Source organism: Brachyhypopomus gauderio, chromosome 14 (genome assembly GCF_052324685.1).
Source record: "Brachyhypopomus gauderio isolate BG-103 chromosome 14, BGAUD_0.2, whole genome shotgun sequence".
Taxonomy (NCBI): Eukaryota; Metazoa; Chordata; class Actinopteri; order Gymnotiformes; family Hypopomidae; genus Brachyhypopomus; species Brachyhypopomus gauderio.
Window position 1 is genome coordinate 21480734 of NC_135224.1, and position 18430 is coordinate 21499163.

The 18430-nt window shown below is 43.0% G+C and overlaps 2 protein-coding genes across 2 annotated transcripts; both read left to right on the forward strand.

The window, feature by feature from the left end:
• The first annotated feature begins 3547 nt into the window (after positions 1-3547).
• Positions 3548-11632, forward strand: cdc14aa (cell division cycle 14Aa). Its single transcript, XM_076972660.1, is given in 15 exon segments — positions 3548-3796; positions 4067-4157; positions 4643-4718; positions 5512-5604; positions 5742-5821; positions 6153-6219; positions 6463-6525; positions 6674-6761; positions 7011-7241; positions 7461-7623; positions 8300-8438; positions 9097-9185; positions 9447-9569; positions 9773-10145; positions 10540-11632. Coding segments are annotated over 15 exon segments (1752 nt in total). The 5' UTR covers positions 3548-3750; the 3' UTR covers positions 10570-11632.
• A 1731-nt stretch (positions 11633-13363) lies between these two features.
• Positions 13364-18430, forward strand: vcam1a (vascular cell adhesion molecule 1a). The gene is made up of 6 exons (XM_076973317.1): positions 13364-13516; positions 13629-13904; positions 13992-14270; positions 16835-17086; positions 17174-17446; positions 17583-18430. Exons 1-6 carry the CDS (start codon positions 13456-13458, stop codon positions 17732-17734), a joined length of 1293 nt encoding a protein of 430 aa, XP_076829432.1. The 5' UTR covers positions 13364-13455; the 3' UTR covers positions 17735-18430.

Below are 18430 nucleotides of genomic sequence, written 5' to 3' on the forward strand. Positions count from 1 at the left end.
TCAAACTTGTTGATAAACAAAAAAACTGAATAGTGTGGCCTGCATTTAATATTCAGCCCCCTGTGCTCTGACACACTGAAATAATATCCAGTGTGACCAGTTGCTTTCAGAATTCACTTAATTAGTAAATAAAGTCACCAGTGTGTCATTTATTCATCGTGTAAGTACAGCTGTTCTGTGAAGGTTTGTTAGAAACATTTAGTGATCAACCATCATCACGAAGACCAAGGAACACTCCAGACAGGGATGAAATAGTGTAAAGCAGCGTTTGGTTATTAAAACATATCCCAAGCTATGAACATTTAAAATAGAAAGCACATGGAACAACTGCAAAACCACCAAGACATGGCTGTCCACCTGCAGGGAGGTCCAGGTGAGGAGAGCACTCGTTAGAGACGCAGCCAAGAGGCCCGTGGTCTCTCTGGAGGAGCTGCAGAGATCCACAGCTCAGGTGGGAGAATCTGTCACGTACTCCACAAACCAGGCCTTTAAGGAAGAGTGGTGAGAAGGGAACCATTTCTGACAACAAACTATAAGAAGTCCCAAACCATTTATGGGACATAGCACACGTGTGGAAGAATGTGCCCTGGCCTAAATGCAAAACGCTATGTGTGGTGGATGCTAACACTGCACATCACCCTGAAAACACATGATGAATCATGGTGGTGGCAGCATCATGCTGTGGGGATGTTTTTCTTCAGCTGGGACAGGGAAGCTGGTCAGAGTTGATATGGAGATGGATGGATGGAGATAAATACAGGACAATGCTGGAGGAAAACCTGTTGGAGGCTGCAAAAGACTTGAGACTGGGGTGGAGGTTCACCTTCTAGCAGGACCACCACCCTCCACATAAAGACTTGAGCTACAGTGGAATGGTTTACATCAAAGCTCATTCATGTGTTTGAATGACCCAGCCAAGACCTACATCCCATTGAGAATCTGTGGCAAGACTTGAAAATTGCTGTTCACCGACACATGTACAAAGCTGGTAGAGACACACGCCAAATGACCTGCAGATGTAATTGCAGTGAAAGGTGCGGTCTTACAGAGTCCTGACTCAGGACGCTGAATACAAATGCAAACCACACTTTCCAGATTTTTATTAGGTAAACATTTTTGAAAGCCATTATTGTCTTTTCGCTTTACTTTCTACTTTGTGTTCATCTATCCCATTAAATCCCAATAAAATACTTTTACGTTTGTAATATAATGTGTATCGTGAATAATTGTGGAAAAGTTCAAGAGGTTTCAATACTTTTGCAAGGCATTGTACAAGTTAAATAAGGCTAATAAACATTGTTAATCAATGCTATCCTGCTGGACAGGAAGGAAAAATGTGAACTTCAAACTTCAGTTCAGAGTCAATTGAGGACACATTGCAGTCCATTTTGTTGCTTTCTTCACTTGAAGCAGACTTGTGTTGAAATGACACAGCAATAACTGAATCATCCATCTTGAGTTCTTCATAAAATGCCGCACCGTCCTGATACCCTCCCCCCGTAACTCAACTGCTGACCCTTGACCTTGGATCGAAACCCAGCACCAATTTGCTTCTGGCGTCCAACACAATCTCATCATCTAGAGTGTTGCATTCCTGCTGTCTCACCCTAACCGACCTTTGCCTACTTCTGACACAACAGAACAACTTTCTCCCGTCTTATCGCCACTACTGGGGCAGATACAATAAAACCAGCAAAGCGGAGGTCCTGCTATTGTGCAAACGTGTTCAGGACACTTGTAAACGAGTATTGTTCACCCCTTTGCTCGAATGTAACAGAATGCCTGTGTCAGGACAGTAGACCTCCTTTTTTTTCTAGCAGTAACTTGAGTCTGTCACCTGAGCCGCTCTTAGCCTTGTTCGGCGGCGTGTTGTCAGGTGAGACTCCAAGTGTGTTCCTACGCCCGGGCTTCTACTCCTCGCACTGTCCCGGAATGCTGCTCCCTGTCTGCCTTGGACGGCTCATGGAGATGTCTTCCTTGTCATAGTAGCTGGCCCGTTTGCGCCTGGATAACTTTACGCTGATGTGGAGGAGTGACTCCTTTTTTTTCTGCATTTTTACTTTCTTCGGCAAGCAGTCGTCTCTTTCCCGACCTCAATGAAGCCATGTCACGTCTGGCTGTCTGGGGGGGACACTGGCGATTTAAACACAGGCCCCCAGCAGCCTCCCCTCCAGTGGCTTGGATTTCACACATAGCCGGTAGGTCTCCTTGTTTAACGTGGAATTAAACGTCTCCTACTAACGCAATCTTCATTATCAGTGTGGATATTTCATACACATTTTTTTTTCATTCTTTTAAAAAATATTTAATACTTAAATATTATATCATATTATAAGATGCCTGTGGAAGTTGGTTTTTGGGATCTGCAGGAAGACATTTCATTAAAGCCCCAAATTTTTTAGTGCGTAGGATGTTTTTCCAGGTTCTTTGAAATTTTTGTCTGATTGTGACATGGCATATTAGGCCCTATGCGTGCGGAAGGAAAGGGGTCACACGTGAGCTGGCACGTCACAAAGTTGTGGCTAATGCGTACTACATACAATCATAAGCATAAAATTAATCACACTCCGCCATATTAGCCCCATAGTGCATCAGCTGCTGAGGAGATGCCTGCCAGGCAGAGGTGTCTTCTTCACGTAGCCTCGCAGGCATTCAGTATCAGCTGCTCTCAAACTGGGCCTGCTGCAATCTGGAGTCTACTGTGCACCATGCTCATCATCACATTAGCCTAGCTAGTCTATTTATCTTATTAGGTTAATTACGTGTCCAATTAGACGTCCATCAGGATCTAATTAAAATTTGAGCATACACTCATCAAGCAGTTTTAGAGACATTCATTTTAGAAAGTTACAGTTAGCCAAGCCCATGAGACATACATGGAATTCACTGCTTTTAAAAGAAAACATTTAAATGTAGCTTTGAGACTAGTAACGAAGTGTAATACTATTATTATTGTTAGTAATAAATAATAATAATATAAATAATAACAATAAAACTGCAACGCGTATATAAATTATCCTTATATCAAGTACGTTTATGAGTATACCCTTTCATAATATAAGGTATACTTTTGTTATTACGTTAGGCCAGACAGTCAGTATCGTATGTCATTGATCAGACGCAGACGGCTCTATCGGAAGCTTCAAATTCTGTCTTTGATATTCGCTTGCGCCGTTCCAAAACCTCACTCTCGTGTTTACGTCGGGCGCCGCGTCCCCAATGCTCATTGGTCAGTGTAAACTTATCCATAGCAACCTGCCTTTGTGCGGTGGGAGGACACGTGGTTACTAAGCGATGGCGCTTTAATAGTGCACAGCGAAGTTTGTTACGTTGTTTCTGCTATATGTGAGCGCATAACTAAGATTTTTACGCGAAAAGAAGGTTGAAAACAAGACATTTTCAGTGGACAGACGTGAATGAAATTGAATTACTTAAATGCGGCGTTTTCAGTCGCTTTTTCGATGAACTTTTACCGTCGCCACACGACATGGAATTACTTTTGTTTGCTGGGACACTGACCCATAAGCTGCTATAGTTTACAACTACAGTGATTTTGCTTCTTCATCGCACAGTGCGAGTTGTTTTCTACACAGAGACCGACTGCAACGTGTAGTACACTCTAGTAATTCACTAAATTCTCTTTTCCATTCCCAAGTCCATCAGAGATTGTTCACAAGTATTTTAACTGGCAACAAACAAGTTAAATCTCGCGGAATCACTGTGATAAACTTTTCAAGATCATTGCATGAAATGGCACATCACAATGACCTGTTCGGAGCTGCCGAGTTCATCAGAGGTATTTAGTTATCAGGCTAGAGGGGAAACGTAGGCTATGTGTAGAGGAAATCCGTGGTCTGGACAATTAGGCTACAGAACATTCTGAGGTTTTGTAGGCAGCCTAAACAGTCACATTAAAAAAGAGAGAGAGAGAGAGAATAGTTTATTTTCCCCTCAAAACTGTAATTTGCAAAACTGCTTACATAAATAAAAAGACGGCCTCTGAGACCGCCGTGTCCTAATTCACATAAACCAACAAACACTTCGTCTCCTTCGTGTTTTCTTGCAGATCGGTTATATTTTGCTACTCTCCGAAGCAAACCCAAAAGCACAGCGAACACGCATTATTTCTGCACGGATGACGAATTTGTCTATGAAAAGTGAGTTTGTCTTCCACTTAACTTTCCTGGATGTCGACAAAGACATGCTACCAGGTCCCTATAAACGTGTATGGCTGTAAGGTAGTCTATATTCAACAGAGAAGACAAACAGCATGGGTTTAGATTTCTACATTTTCGTAATGTTGGCATCACTGTAACTAGCTATGTTTTAAATATAAAACTACATTGAGCGTTCATTGATATTTCCAGAGAAACAGCACGTTTCGATCAGGGGTCCTTCTTCTAAATCAATAGGAGGAGGAACCACTTCATCATAAAATCATAAAATTCATTCCATGAGGTTCTCAAGTTCCTATAGTGTAGCTCAGTTCTTTCTTTGAATTTACTAATTTCCTAATTTCACAGTTGAAATCTGAATGGCCCTTGAACAGCATGTCTTTAATGTTTTTGTCTATAACAGATTAGTGGAGGATCATTAAAAAGTGTTGCGGTCTGTACATCATTATATATGTTGTTTGTTTCAGCTTCTATGCAGATTTTGGGCCTCTTAATTTGGCCATGGTCTATCGATACTGCTGTAAACTGAATAAGAAGTTGAAGGTAAGATTGGATTGCATTTGTCTTTCTGTGTTATGTCTCTTACCGGTACTTCATCAGTGATGTTAACCTCGTCCGCCTCCACTGGACATTTCTGTACTGGCTTAGAGCTTAGAGATAAATTTAGACAGTTTTGACTTGGTATATGAGATTATTTTAATGATAACGTAGAGCTGACAGCTCTGCACGTAGCTGTTATTAGGAAATCGTAATTCTCATGGAAAACAAAGCCATTAGGGTCAGATCAGATAAGAACAGAAGGTTTTGGCATTCATGAAAGAAATATCCTGAGTGGCCTTTCCTGAATAGAACACTGTCTTCAATCCGCTGCTGACATGAATATTACTGTTGTCACGCACGAAGTTAAATGGGTCTGTCAGAGGACTCAGGGGATGTGTAAAAAATAAATAAATAGCATTCTGGCATATACAGCTCTAACTCATTTGCATTCAGAGGTTCCATCTTTATTTCAGACCTTTTAAATCCCTTTGTGATGTCTTCTGTTGATTTTTAATTATTTTTCATGGTGAAATATGCAGTTAAAAATAGCAAGGCCTTTTATGAAATCAATCAAAGAATTTTGATGTACTTGAGCGTAACTTTGATGCCTGAGGGAAATATGCAATAGACTGGAATTGCTGGAAATAATGGTAAACAATTTAACAACAGTGTAAAGAGAAAGATTTGAAATCAGAGGTTGTGGCTTTAAACCTGATGAAGGCTGGCAAGACAGCATGAATGGCTGAATGGTAGATGCTCACATAGCTCAGACTAGCTGTCTCATGTGTCCTCCTAGTCCTTTACTCTGTCCCGGAAGCGTATTGTCCATTACACCGGTTACGACCAGCAGAAGAGGTCTAATGCTGCGTTCCTGATTGGTGCTTATGCTGTGAGTCTACACACACACACACACTCACACACACACAAACACACACACACACACACACACACACACACACACACACACACACACACACACACACACACTCTTGACCTCTTCTCTGTCTTTTTTGGTTTTGTCCATAGGTGATATACTTAAAGAGGATGCCAGAAGAGGTTTATCGAGCCCTGGTATCTGGAAGTAGCGTCTCATATGTGCCCTTTAGGTGGGACACCTGCACCCGACCTCACACCTGTCACTAAATACGTCCACTAGAGTAGTTTAAGGTGACTGTAGTTACCTGCCATGGTTCAAGAGGCAAATGGAGCCTAATCATGTTTTAGAGAAGAATTTGATGCACTCCACCATTTATCAAAGGCTGAACTTTGGTGATGTAGATGAGCTTATCTTTTCTTAAAGTGAAACCTCACACACCAGTCCATTTTCAATTCATGAAAGGCTGGTCATAGCATAAAGCTGAGAAGGTTTATTATGAAACAACCCTGAGGCTTACTGCTAAGCATCAGTAATTCAAGAAGGTCTTTGTATCCCACTAGAGATGCAGCCTTTGGAAGCTGTTCATACAATCTAACCATCTTTGACTGTTTACAAGGAATCCGAAAGGTGAGATTTTATTCCTTCAGACTCATTTATAAGGGGTTATAAAGTTGATATAGGGCATGTTAATAATACATGTATTTGTTGTTACACAATTATATTGCACAGCCAATAATTCTAATAATTGTAGACTTTTTTCTGAACCATTTGTGGAATTTTCCTCATTTGAGTGATATTCACCTGCTGTTTGAAATGAGGCTGGAAAACCTTGTTCACACAAATCGACTGTTCGACATGGTTTTTGTGCAGGCCTTGCAACACGGTTTCTTTGACTTTGAGACCTTTGATGTCGAAGAGTACGAGCATTATGAGGTACATTAAACAGACTGGAAGTATCTCTGACAGTAAAAGTGGAATGTGATTATGCTTGTGTGTACTGTCTATGTAAAATGACTAAATATGTGGCAAGTCTTTGGCACCAGTTGGCCTGAGCACATTTTTGCTTCAATTTTTGTTCAAGCGTGTAGAAAACGGGGATTTTAACTGGATCGTGCCAGGGAAGCTGCTGGCATTCAGTGGGCCTCATCCAAAGAGCAAACTCGAGAACGGTGAGTGTGGTTGGCCAAGCAGTGGCCTCTCCGACCATGTGGTTGTTTCTGTTGAGCCCAACCAGCTGCACCATTTTGCAAAGAAATCACTTTGACCCATTCAAAGCCCCATTGACCCCCAGTTCTCCCACATATCATCAATCACTCCTCAAACCGAAGCCTCCACCTGAAGGCACGGTCTACAATGGCAAAGGACTAATCTACCTCCACCCCCCAAACCCCGCCCCCCGCCCCCCGGCCCTCTCTCAGGTTACCCGGTCCACGCGCCTGAAGCTTACTTCCCCTACTTCCGCCAGCACAACGTCACCGACGTGGTCCGGCTCAACAGGAAGATCTACGAAGGCAGCCGTTTCATGGACGCTGGTTTTGGGCATCATGACCTGTTCTTCCTGGATGGCAGCACCCCCAGTGACCTCATCATCCAGCGGTTCCTGCACATCTGTGAAAGCGCTGAGGGGGGCGTCGCCGTCCACTGCAAGGGTGAGGTGGCTGCTGGGTAACCCTAGCGGACAGTGGTTCTGGCTAAAGACCGCAGACTTGATTTAAATGCAATACATGAAATGTTGAATTTTTTGCTGCAGTCTTGCTCAATGAAGGTTTCAACATGCATCTGAATGGTATCATGATGTCATCTGCACTACATCACCTTACCTGCTCACCTTCCACGCTAATCATGATCACGTTAACTTGTGTACACAGCGGGTCTTGGCAGGACAGGCACGCTGATTGGCTGCTACCTCATGAAGCACTACCGTTTCACAGCAGCAGAGTCCATTGCCTGGATACGCATTTGCAGGCCCGGCTCGATCATCGGACCCCAGCAGAACTTCCTGGAAGAGTGAGTGGACTTGAAGAAGGTGGCGTGGGATTCAGGTCATGCGTAATGATGCCATGGAGGCATCCGATCCTGGTCCAAAACCATTAAAGCAGAGGTCCAATTACAGTAATGCTCTGCAAGATTCTTCAAGGTCCTACTGTTCCCAAAACATCTGCTTCTGATTAGATGGATCAGAACCAGATCTGAGAACCTCTGATTTAAAAACACATTATCCAATGTTCTACACCAGGGGTCGGCAACCTATGGCACGCCGAGGCATAAACACTGGCACGCGATACGCTGGACCAGCATCAGCAAAAAAAAATTAATAATAAAAAATAGAGCACGATCCTCCAATCGAAATCGCTCCTTAACGCTCTGCTCGTTGGAGGCATTTATACTTGGCGATCAATCACGATATAATACTTAATTTGTACATTTACACCTCCCCTCCCGGTCAACAACTTTAAACTCGCTAGTGGCACACTCATTGACTGGACATGTTAAAGTTGGCACTCCATGTCTCAAAGGTTGACGACCCCTGTTCTACACCTACAGCAGATTGATTGCTCTATATCACCCCCTCTCTCTCTCTCTCACTTTCTCTCTATCTATCTATCTATCTATCTATCTATCTATCTATCTATCTATCTATCTATCTATCTATCTATCTATCTATCTATCTATCTCTTTCTCTCTCTCTCTCCCTCACTGGGAATAGCATGTGGGTGGAGGGGGATTTGCACCGTTCCAAGCAGCCACAGCGACGGAGGCCGTGGCCACATCAAGAGAGGGAGCTGGCGCACCTCGTGTCTGCCATGGATGATATCTCCGTCACCAGCACAGTCCTAACAGACGAGGTGAGACACCTCTACAGTTTGACTACCACTGTCTGCCCTGCACTTTACTGGTCAGTGTTTGAGTGGTACTGATATCAGGCCCCATAGTGCGGCTTTTTTTCCTCAGGTCAATCAATCAATCAATCAATCAAAGTTTATTTGTATAGCGCTTTTATCAACTCAAGTTGTCGCAAAGCAGCTTTACAGGATTTACAAGGTTAACAATACTATGGGTCCAGAACTTCTGCTTGGCTGAGAGTGGGTCTGTCGCCTGTCCTGTGGTCAGGAACTGTCCGTTGATGACAAGATAACACTAGTTGTGTATTGAAATAGAGCTCTAGGCCTGTAGACTTGTAACTGTATATCAGTGAGGTCATAATACCTAAAATGGCCTTTCTCAGAAAGTAGGTGGTGAAACCTGAAGAGAGTTATAAATTAAGGCTTTTCTTCGGTGCTGTGGTTGCCTCTACTGGCATTTTTTATATTTAAAATGTGTATTTTATTTGTTATCCTAGCCATTATACTAGCCGTTATATTAGCCACTGAATGCATACACCTTTTATTACCATTATGGGTTCTTTTGGCATTAATGTTTAAATGTTAAATGAATGTTAAATGCATGGCTAAAGGTGAAATAAAGTCAGTCCTGAACTGACTGATGTTGTCCTGTTCACTACAGCATGAAGACAGTGTGAGCCCAACTCAAGGAGATAAACTTCTTGCCTTGAAGGGCAGCCGTCCTCCCCGAGCTGCTTCGCTAGCACTAAGGTACGGGACTCGCGACGGGACTCGCTACGAGACTCGCTACGAGACTCGCTTCTCCTCATTATATTACTACACACATGATATAGGGTGGAGGTGTTGGACATTTCCTTCTATTGCACAAGGTTTAAGGTGTGGTCCGCACAGGCAAAGACATTATCGCACACTGGCCTTTTAGGCATTGTGCGTTGTGTACATAATGCTGGAGCGCTGCCATGACTCGGAACGTTTTGTTTTCAGTAGTTTGTCGTTGTTTTGCTCTGGTAGGATGTCTCCAGTGCATAGTTACGTCTCTCCCTGGAAGTCGTCCAAAGTCCCTCTCTCTTTCGCTGCCGCATCGCCGCGGAGAATCATGCGAAGTCCCTCGTCTTCTGCTGGAAACCCGAAGGGGTCAGTTCATGACCAAACACATGACCAAACACATGCGATTAGTTGCAACCTCTTCGGGTTAACAGGGAACCTGTTCTTTAATTGGTTTACTGCTTGATCAATGCGTGGTAAAGAAATAAAAATTCATGCCAGTCTAATTGTGCACTGTGAACTTGCATCCAGTCAATTGACAACATGTACATTTCTGGCTGTCCTCTCCGCAGCTCCAAGCCCCGTTTAACCCGTTCTCTTGGCAACCTCTATGGCCCCGCCGACTTCCAGGAGGAGGAGTCTGACAGCTTCTCTTCTCCCTATTCCCGTCCGCCTACCGGGCCTCCACCCTCATCCTCCGCCACGCCCCCGGCCCGCTTCGGCTACCCCTCCTCTGACCCCCATTGGCCTCTCTCCAGCCCCAACTTCCACCAGGATGTCGACGGCAGCCCGGGCGGCACCAGGACGCTCAACCCCACCCATGCTCTAAGGCCAGCGAGGAGAGCCTTCGGTCCCAAGCCCGGGGGCCCGTCTGGCCGTGAACGAAGCCCACCCTCTCTGGGGCTCGGCAGGCCGCCTGGCCGCCTCCTCAGCCGCTCCAACCCCGTGAGTGAATGTCCGGCTCGGGAGAGCGACCCGCACTCCTCCCGCTCCTCCCGCTCCTCCCCACCCATGCCGACGCCTCCTCCTCGTTGCTCCTCCCCATTCTCTGACTCTCCACTGTCGAAGATATTTCTCGCTTTCAGATGTCGTTTTTCTAATTTTTCTTTAACGTAAACGTTTCTCTGATTTTTCTTTATCCCTATATTCTCTTCTTCCATTAATTATTCCATAACTCTTTTAATCGAGGCGTTTTTGAATGTGCATGCTCATGCATGTGGTCGTGCGCACACTGCACCTGTAGACGTCTGGTGTGTGGTTCACGTGTGTTTTCTGGGCCCTGAGTAAGAAAGGAAGACAGACGGATTCTGCTGACTCATGTGTCTCTGTCTTTTCACAGTCCCTTCAGTCGGAATACGTTAAGTACTAAGACTGCAGCGACGTGCCGGGCCCATTCCCGTCGGGACTGTTGATTGGTTGGAATTCTCCACTCTCACCTCAGTAAGCTGCTTCCCGCAGCTGCGCTCACAGGGACTCTTGCATTAGCAGCGTTGTGGCAATAATAAACAAAACGCAAACAAAACGGGAGATCAACAAGTGTCAGCAATGTCAAAAAGTCTTGACACTGGTGTTTGTTAATGGTATTTTTTTTGTTGATTTTACTTAGGCCATTTTACATATAAGATTTTACTTATGTATTATGCAAGATTACTTGCATATTACTTTATTTTAGCTAAACAGTGCTATATTTACACCTGACCCTATGTAAGTAACCAAAAGGAAATGTTTATTATGTTTTTTTAACACACACACACACACACACACACACACACACACACACACACACACACACACACATACACACACACACACACACACACACACACACACACACACACACACACACACATACTAGTGATCACTAGGGGACTGTTGTACCCACATGCCCACACATACACACATACACACACACACACACACACACACACATACACACACACGCGCACACACACACACACACACACACACACACACACACACACACACACACACATTTGTCATACATTAGATATGGCCATCATGTGTGTCTGTTCACGATACTGGAATACGTGGTTACACGTGTGTGTGCACACGCGTGTGTTTGCACTGGTTTTTATGGACGTGTATGCTATGCATATGCCCGCATGCCCACATGATCACTCAAATATGCCCGTCACATGACTGCATAGACACTGATTTATTTATACTACAAGGCTTGCACAGGTAGCTTATCTTGCATTGATTTTAGGTCATAGTTCATTACTAAAAGACACTGAAACCGAGCATAAACGTGGTTAAAATGATATTTCTCATAAGTTGGAAATATGCAAATGGACCTCATTATTCAGCCAAATTAAGTTCAAACAGTGTTACTACGGTACTGTGGTTACTATAGTAACAACGGTATAAGTAGCCTACTAGTAGGCGTGGTATGTGCCATATCCCAAAGTAGATTGAGAGAATATTTATTTTTAAAATATATTCTGATAAGGTCATTTATGTCAGAAAAAGTTTATATGGTTTATTAATTCATATGCATTCACATATTATTATTATTATTATTATTATTATTTGCATATTGTATTATTATTATATGAATAATACATATATTAAAACAGAATGCATTAGCATATTATTATTAATTGCATATTATAGCATTAGTATAACCTACAAATTCCTGAGCCTCTTGCAGTTTCAGCACTAAGGACTAAAGTTTCTTTACTGATACTTTAGTAACCTTCACTATCTGTCAATCTGCCCATAACACACTGTCTTGTTTTTACTGGCCTTTGTTATTATATACTTAATTCAATAAATAGTCTCAATTGTGGCATGAAAATATTAGTCCTGTGTATTACTTTGGATTTGGTTTCTACTCACTGTATTTAAGAATGACATTTAAACTGCTGCAGAGCGTAAAGTGTTCACACATGGCCACACAAAACCAAACGTGTTGGGTTGCTCCTCTGGAGAAGGTCCTACACCTCCTCTTTATGTTGGGTACGTAGTGCTACAGGCTGCTATCCTAATGTGACCTGATGGGGTTGATGGATATTTTCCTACATCTTCCCAAAAGGAAACCCAGATTACACCACCCCAGTTTTATGGGTAATATATAATATTGCAAAGTCTGTCACCCAAAGGAAACTTGAGAAGGTTGTCAGTCCTAAGAAGAGACACTTTGTCAGCTACAAGTACTTATGCCATGAAAGTGACACTAATGAAAGTGACACTACGAGCACTACCACGTCCTCCCAGTGATGTTCCAGTGTGGACACGGTGCCACTCAAAAATCTAAAAATATAACATCATTCACTTCTGTTTGTCACAAGAAATGTCCGGAGTGAGAAAGACAGTCAGTAAGGCTGGATGCTTGTATCTGATTCTCACCAGGACAGGGCCTCAGTTCTTCCCTGATGCTGTAGTCACGGGGAGTTCAACAATGAATGATTCAGACTGCAGGACTGGGGAAAAAGGCCCGTAATGCATGACTTAGGAGCCCACCAGAACACAAGAGAGGGCCCCTGCTGTTGCTCTGGGGCCCCGCCACAGCACAAAAAGCTAAGATGCTTCACATATGATAAAGTAGCTCTTTCACATCCTTAATTAAGATTAATATTACCTTATTAATTAATCCAGATTAAAATGTATAACTATGCTTCTATGGTAACAAACAACCAGGACTTATAATCCTTTAAAAATTCACTAACACCTCTTAAGTACGAAACTATTAAAAGAGGGATCTACAGACATTTTTTCACAAGCACCCATATTCGGAGACGCGACAATGACAAATCGCATTTGCAGCTACTGCTAGACTGTTGTGTCAGCACCGCTTTGGCATCGCCTGCCCTGTAGGGGGCGCTGTAGAGCAGACTGAAGGACACCGCATCTCATTTTGTCTTCATTTTGATTTTGCATTTATTTCTTTTTTTTTTTGCAAGGGTACTTCACCAATAACTCTACCACCTTAGGAGTTTCTGAAACGTATGCTATAGGTTACTATCATGCATTTATCTAATCGGTTCCTCTACCAATGGGTTTATTCAGCAAACCAGGTGTATGAATAATTTTACAAACTTAAAAATGGTATGAGAACTAAATAAAAACATTAGGTACTTGATCTAAGGCGTCGAGATTGAATTCCGCTGCTGTGATTGGACGAGGGCCAAGACGATGGACTTTATAAATCCCGCCCACCCACAGCCGAACCACACGTTGACATGCACGAGCCGGACTTTAATTCATGTATTTGAAGTTACACCTCTGACATAAAATGAACCGGGAAAGTCTTTTTGTTTTTGGTTTATGCATAGCAGCTCTGAATTTATTTACAGGTGGGAATCGTTTAATTCGTTTTTCCCTCATCACGAATACAACCCATCGTGTTTGCAATTACATTAAATTATTGTTATGTTGAATCTGTTGAACAATCTTTTCCATTTTCAGGAAAACATGCGATGAGAGTATTCTTGGAGCCAAAAGATAAGACGAAACATATTAACGACAGCTTCGAGTTGATATGCACGGTGACTGGATGTTCGGGAGAAATAATATTCACCTGGAAAACGTTACTTGACTATTCTATTGGAGCCAAAATAAAGACCAACCTAACAGTGTCCCGTCTGGTGTTCAACAAGTTAACAACAGAACACGATCAAACATTTGTCTGCAACGTTAAATGTGGAGAAAATAAACAAAACAAGGCAAAAATAAGAATATATTGTAAGTACGCACATTTTTACTATATGAGAACATGAACTCATTAATAAAAGGCGTTTCGGTGCAATGAAAGTTGCGTTTCTTTTGCAGCATTTCCAACTGATCCTGTGATTTCACGCGCCGACGCGTTGAACCTGCAGTGTGTGACACACAACGTGTATCCTCCCTCCAAGTTCAACATCAAGTGGTTTCGTGGAGATACTCACATTTCGGGCAAAAAAACAGATACCGACGAAGAGGTCGTGCGGGATATTAATTCCACCTACACACCTACCGAGGAAGACCGCGGCAAAAACATCACGTGCAAAGTTACTCTGAATATGGATGGAGTACCGGAGGACCGCGCGGTGCGGACCGTTACAGTCCAATGTAAGTTGCTCAGCTCAGCGAACATGTGTGTTTATTTATTTGTTTATTTTCATATGAGGAAGGAACCTTCAGCTTTGATGAGATGAACGTATTGTGACATAAAGTATAAAGTAAATGACAGAAGAAGCGTGGTATTATGCACCTCTGTTATGCACTTTATTACCTTTACTCTTATTACTCAACAGCTGATATATATTTTAAGGTAAATGCTGTTTTCATTGGAACTTGGAATTTAACTTTAAAGTTATTGAAGGGAAATATACAACGTTTGTTAGTCTATTCCAAGCAGCTCATTTTGATGTGATCACCAATTGTGAACTTTATCTTTTTAAACAACAGTGCATTTTGCTGTTCTTTTAGCATCTCTCTGTGTTAACCTATACTTACTGTCTCTGTTATCACATCTTAAATCCAAGATTACAGTATCACAGCTCTGAGTGCAAGAATAACCTTTCACAGCTCTGAGTCTAGTAGGCCTACTAAATAAACTGTCCAAGGTAACTGGTAAAGGTAACTGTCCAAATAATTAGTAAAATTAGTACCAAAAAAAGTAATTAAATTAGTATAAAAATTTATAAATCACTAAAATGTATGTTAGTGGTTTGCTTCATTATAATTTTTATGTAGTTTACATGCATCTAATTTCTCCCACAACCTATGGTAATCAAATGTAGCTAATAAAATACAGTGAAATGAAATCAAATATCCTGTATGGCCTCAAAGACAAAGAATGTACAGGAAAAAGGCGGAAGCAAAGGCTGGACTTCAACTAAAACCTCTAATGAATAGAACGAAAACGATACCAAACAGTATAACGAAAGAAACGTCAGTAACTTTGGTGACCAACAAACGGATGCATGTTTAATAAGGACTTAAATAAGACACAACACACTAACATAACAGCCCCGAGGTGGCGAAAAAGAATGAATTAATAAATGTTTGATTTATAATTTTAACACAGGTACAAGTCTTACACGACCAATCACTCACCGGCAAGAAGCCAATTGCACACAGTGTACTCTCTACTGGAATCTAGGGGCCTGAATGGGGTGCAGGAAGGGGAGAGGGGACACACCCAGGACAGAACACCATCCACCACTGGGCATACAAGCACACACACATTCATGCACAGACACTCAGACAACTGTTTTTATTGGACATGACAGTCACAAGAGCCCGCTTCAGTAATCGAGGATCGGTATGCCAAGGTACGCCAAAGTACCCCCGCCTTCGGCCACCGCAGTTTGCAGCCAAGTGCGAGATGTCTGGGATGACAATCAGCACCTCTAAAACTGAGACCATGGTACTCAGTCAGACAAGGGTGGAGTGACCTCTCCGGGTCGGGGGTGAGTCTCAAGTGGAGGAGTTCAAGTATCTCGGATTCTTGTTCACGAGTGAGGGAAGGATGGAGAGATTGACAGACAGATCGGTGCTGTGGCTGCAGTATTGCCGACACTGTCCTGGACCGTTGTGGTGAAGAGGGAGCTGAGCCAAAAGGCAAAGTTCTCGAATTATTGGTCAGTCTACGTTCCGACTCTTACCTGTGGTCACGAGCTCTGGGTAGTGACCGAAAGAATGATATGGCGAATACAAGCGGCCGAAATGAGTTTTCTTCGCAAGGTGTCCGTGCTCTCCCGTAGCGAGAAGATGCGGAGTACAGACATCCAGGAGAGACTCAGAGTAGAGTCGCTGCTCCTCCACGTAGAGAGGAGCCAGTTGAGGTGGTTTGGGCATGTGGTCCGGATGCCACCTGGGCATCTCCCTAGGAAGGCACTCCAGGCATGTCCAACTGGAAGGAGACCCTGGGGAAAACCCAGGACACGCTGGAGAGATTATATCTCTCGACTGTCTGAGGAACGCCTTTGTATCCCCCAGAAGAGCTAGAAGAGGTGGCTGGGGAGAAGGAAACCTGTACCTCTTTGCTTAGGCTACTGCCCCCATGACCCGGACCCAGATAAGCGGATGAGAATGGATGGATGACACACACAAATTCAGTGAGTATTTGTCAGCGACTATGTACCTAACCTCCAAGTTTTTGGACTGTGGAAACCAGAGACCCCAGAGGAAACCCAAGGAGAACACAGGGAGAACATGAAAACTACTCAGATAGGGACTTGATACCCAGTGCTGAGAGGCAAACGTGGTAACCACCAAGCTACCATGTTGCCTGAAAAGACAACGCAAACCACTTAAAAGAAGAGTGGCCCTAAATCAAAACAGACAAGCATGTGTGATGCAGAACCAGAACATAAACAAATAGACACGTACATGTTGGAGATAGGGGTGGTGTGGAGTTCTATTTCACTTTTGCCATTCATGCATTTCTAAACTTTCATCAAACCCAGAGTAGGTGTCACTAGACTCAGTTTAATTGGGCCCAATGAGCAGAAACCACAGCACAAGAATCAGCGTTCAGGATAGCTGAGGAAAACAGAAGGAGTTGTCTCAAGAAGACCTTACGTTTGGGGTCTTACGTCATTCTTCAACACCTCCTGCATAAGAAATAGCTACCCAACCATCAGATGTGTTTTTGACACTTAGCAGTTTCTCTTGATTTCTTTCAGATGGTCCACAATTCGTCGCTATATCCGGCAACACTGCTGTGAGGGTCGGTGGGCGCCTGGAACTGAGGTGTGACACGGACAGGGAATCAAATGTAACGTGGACGAAGTTAGGAACGAAACACGCGCTTGTTCTTGGCAATGACAAAGAGCTCGTGTTCGAACAGGCTGACTGGTCCCACGCGGGGAAATATGAGTGCGAGGCGAGGGCCGAGCTGGGAAGCCGACGGACCAACGTTAGCGTGACCATTCTAGGTAGGTGCAATTAGCATTACCGCCGTGTTGCAATAGATTTAAAAAAGATGGTGACCGACTGAAAAGTTGGTGTCTGTCGTTTTGCAGGGCCTCCTGAGGTTCCCAAGATCAGACTAAGTCAGACGACCGAGCCCCGGGAAGGAGACAATATTACCATATTCTGTCATTTGGACAGCATTCCTTCTGTAAATTTGACGATTTCTAGAACCTCCTTGAATTACAGCAAGGCATTAAGTTCTGATCATGCCTACGTGTCCATAAATATTCCCTCAATTCAGCGAGAGCATTCTGGGCTCTACCACTGTGACTCATTCAATGAATTTGGCGGCAACAGAAGCAGTATTGACATCAAGGTTCAAGGTAGGTTATTCACAACATCACAGTCTCACTCGGTTGTGGGACCCGATTTATTTTAATATACCACCACGTTTAATAAACCAACCATCAGCCCTGGAGAACTGCATCATCTCTCTAACGCCGTTGGCTTCTTCCCCAGAGCGGCTGTCTGCTGCGCCCAACCTGCCCAAAGCCATCATTCCTGCCGTCGGCTCCGTGCCCGTGCTGGGCGCTGCTGCTGTGCTAATCCGATACCTGTGGAGACTCAAGAAGAAATCGCAGGATTCTGTCCTCGATGAATTAAATTTATAAATTCAAGCATAAGCTTATTTAAGAACACTTCATAATTTTTCTAATTTTTTTATTATTAAGTGCTAAGATTGTTTTATGACTTGGCCTTTAATAATGACATTTATTGGCGATCCATATAGCAAAGTACAATTTAGTATGTTTTTTACTATATTATAATGTAGTGAAAATAGTGATAGTGCGTTATCCTTCTGAATGTCATTAACGGACAGTGTTCCCGGTGGGCTTTTAGGAGTTATTGCGTGTGGCAGTGGCAGCTATCTTATCATTACATTTGCGATAAGATAAACGAAGGGTAACCTAACAGTACTGTATGATTGACTTACTAAATCCATTTAGTAATCAATATACATGAACAATATTTTAATAGTGTCAAAATAATGTTTGGAAATGCACACAAATTTATAAATTTAAATAAACCCTGTGTAGGAAAGCTTGTATTCAAAAGGTGTTCTGAGGAGGTACTGTGGAACACTGCAGTTCATTAGCACATCAGTTTCCTGATGTTAATAGTAGGCTACCGGTTTAACAGATTTGAAGCCTTTAGTCCTGGTTGTTAAGAAGAAGAAGAAGACACTTTTTTTTTCTTGTTCTTATAAACAGTCTTGAACTTTTTAAATGTTATTACTGTATGTACGTGTTTACTATCTTTACGTGTTTACTAAACTGTGTTTGGTCCATATTAATGGACTGCAGTAA

Excerpts from the sequence above, each read along its gene's own strand:
- vcam1a (XM_076973317.1), top strand. The coding sequence starts at position 13,456 with ATGAACCGGGAAAGTCTTTTTGTTTTTGGTTTATGCATAGCAGCTCTG. Across the intron at positions 13,905-13,991 it reads GGCAAAAATAAGAATATATT|CATTTCCAACTGATCCTGTG; the intron begins GTAAGTACGCAC and ends TTTCTTTTGCAG. Across the intron at positions 17,087-17,173 it reads CGTTAGCGTGACCATTCTAG|GGCCTCCTGAGGTTCCCAAG; the intron begins GTAGGTGCAATT and ends GTCGTTTTGCAG.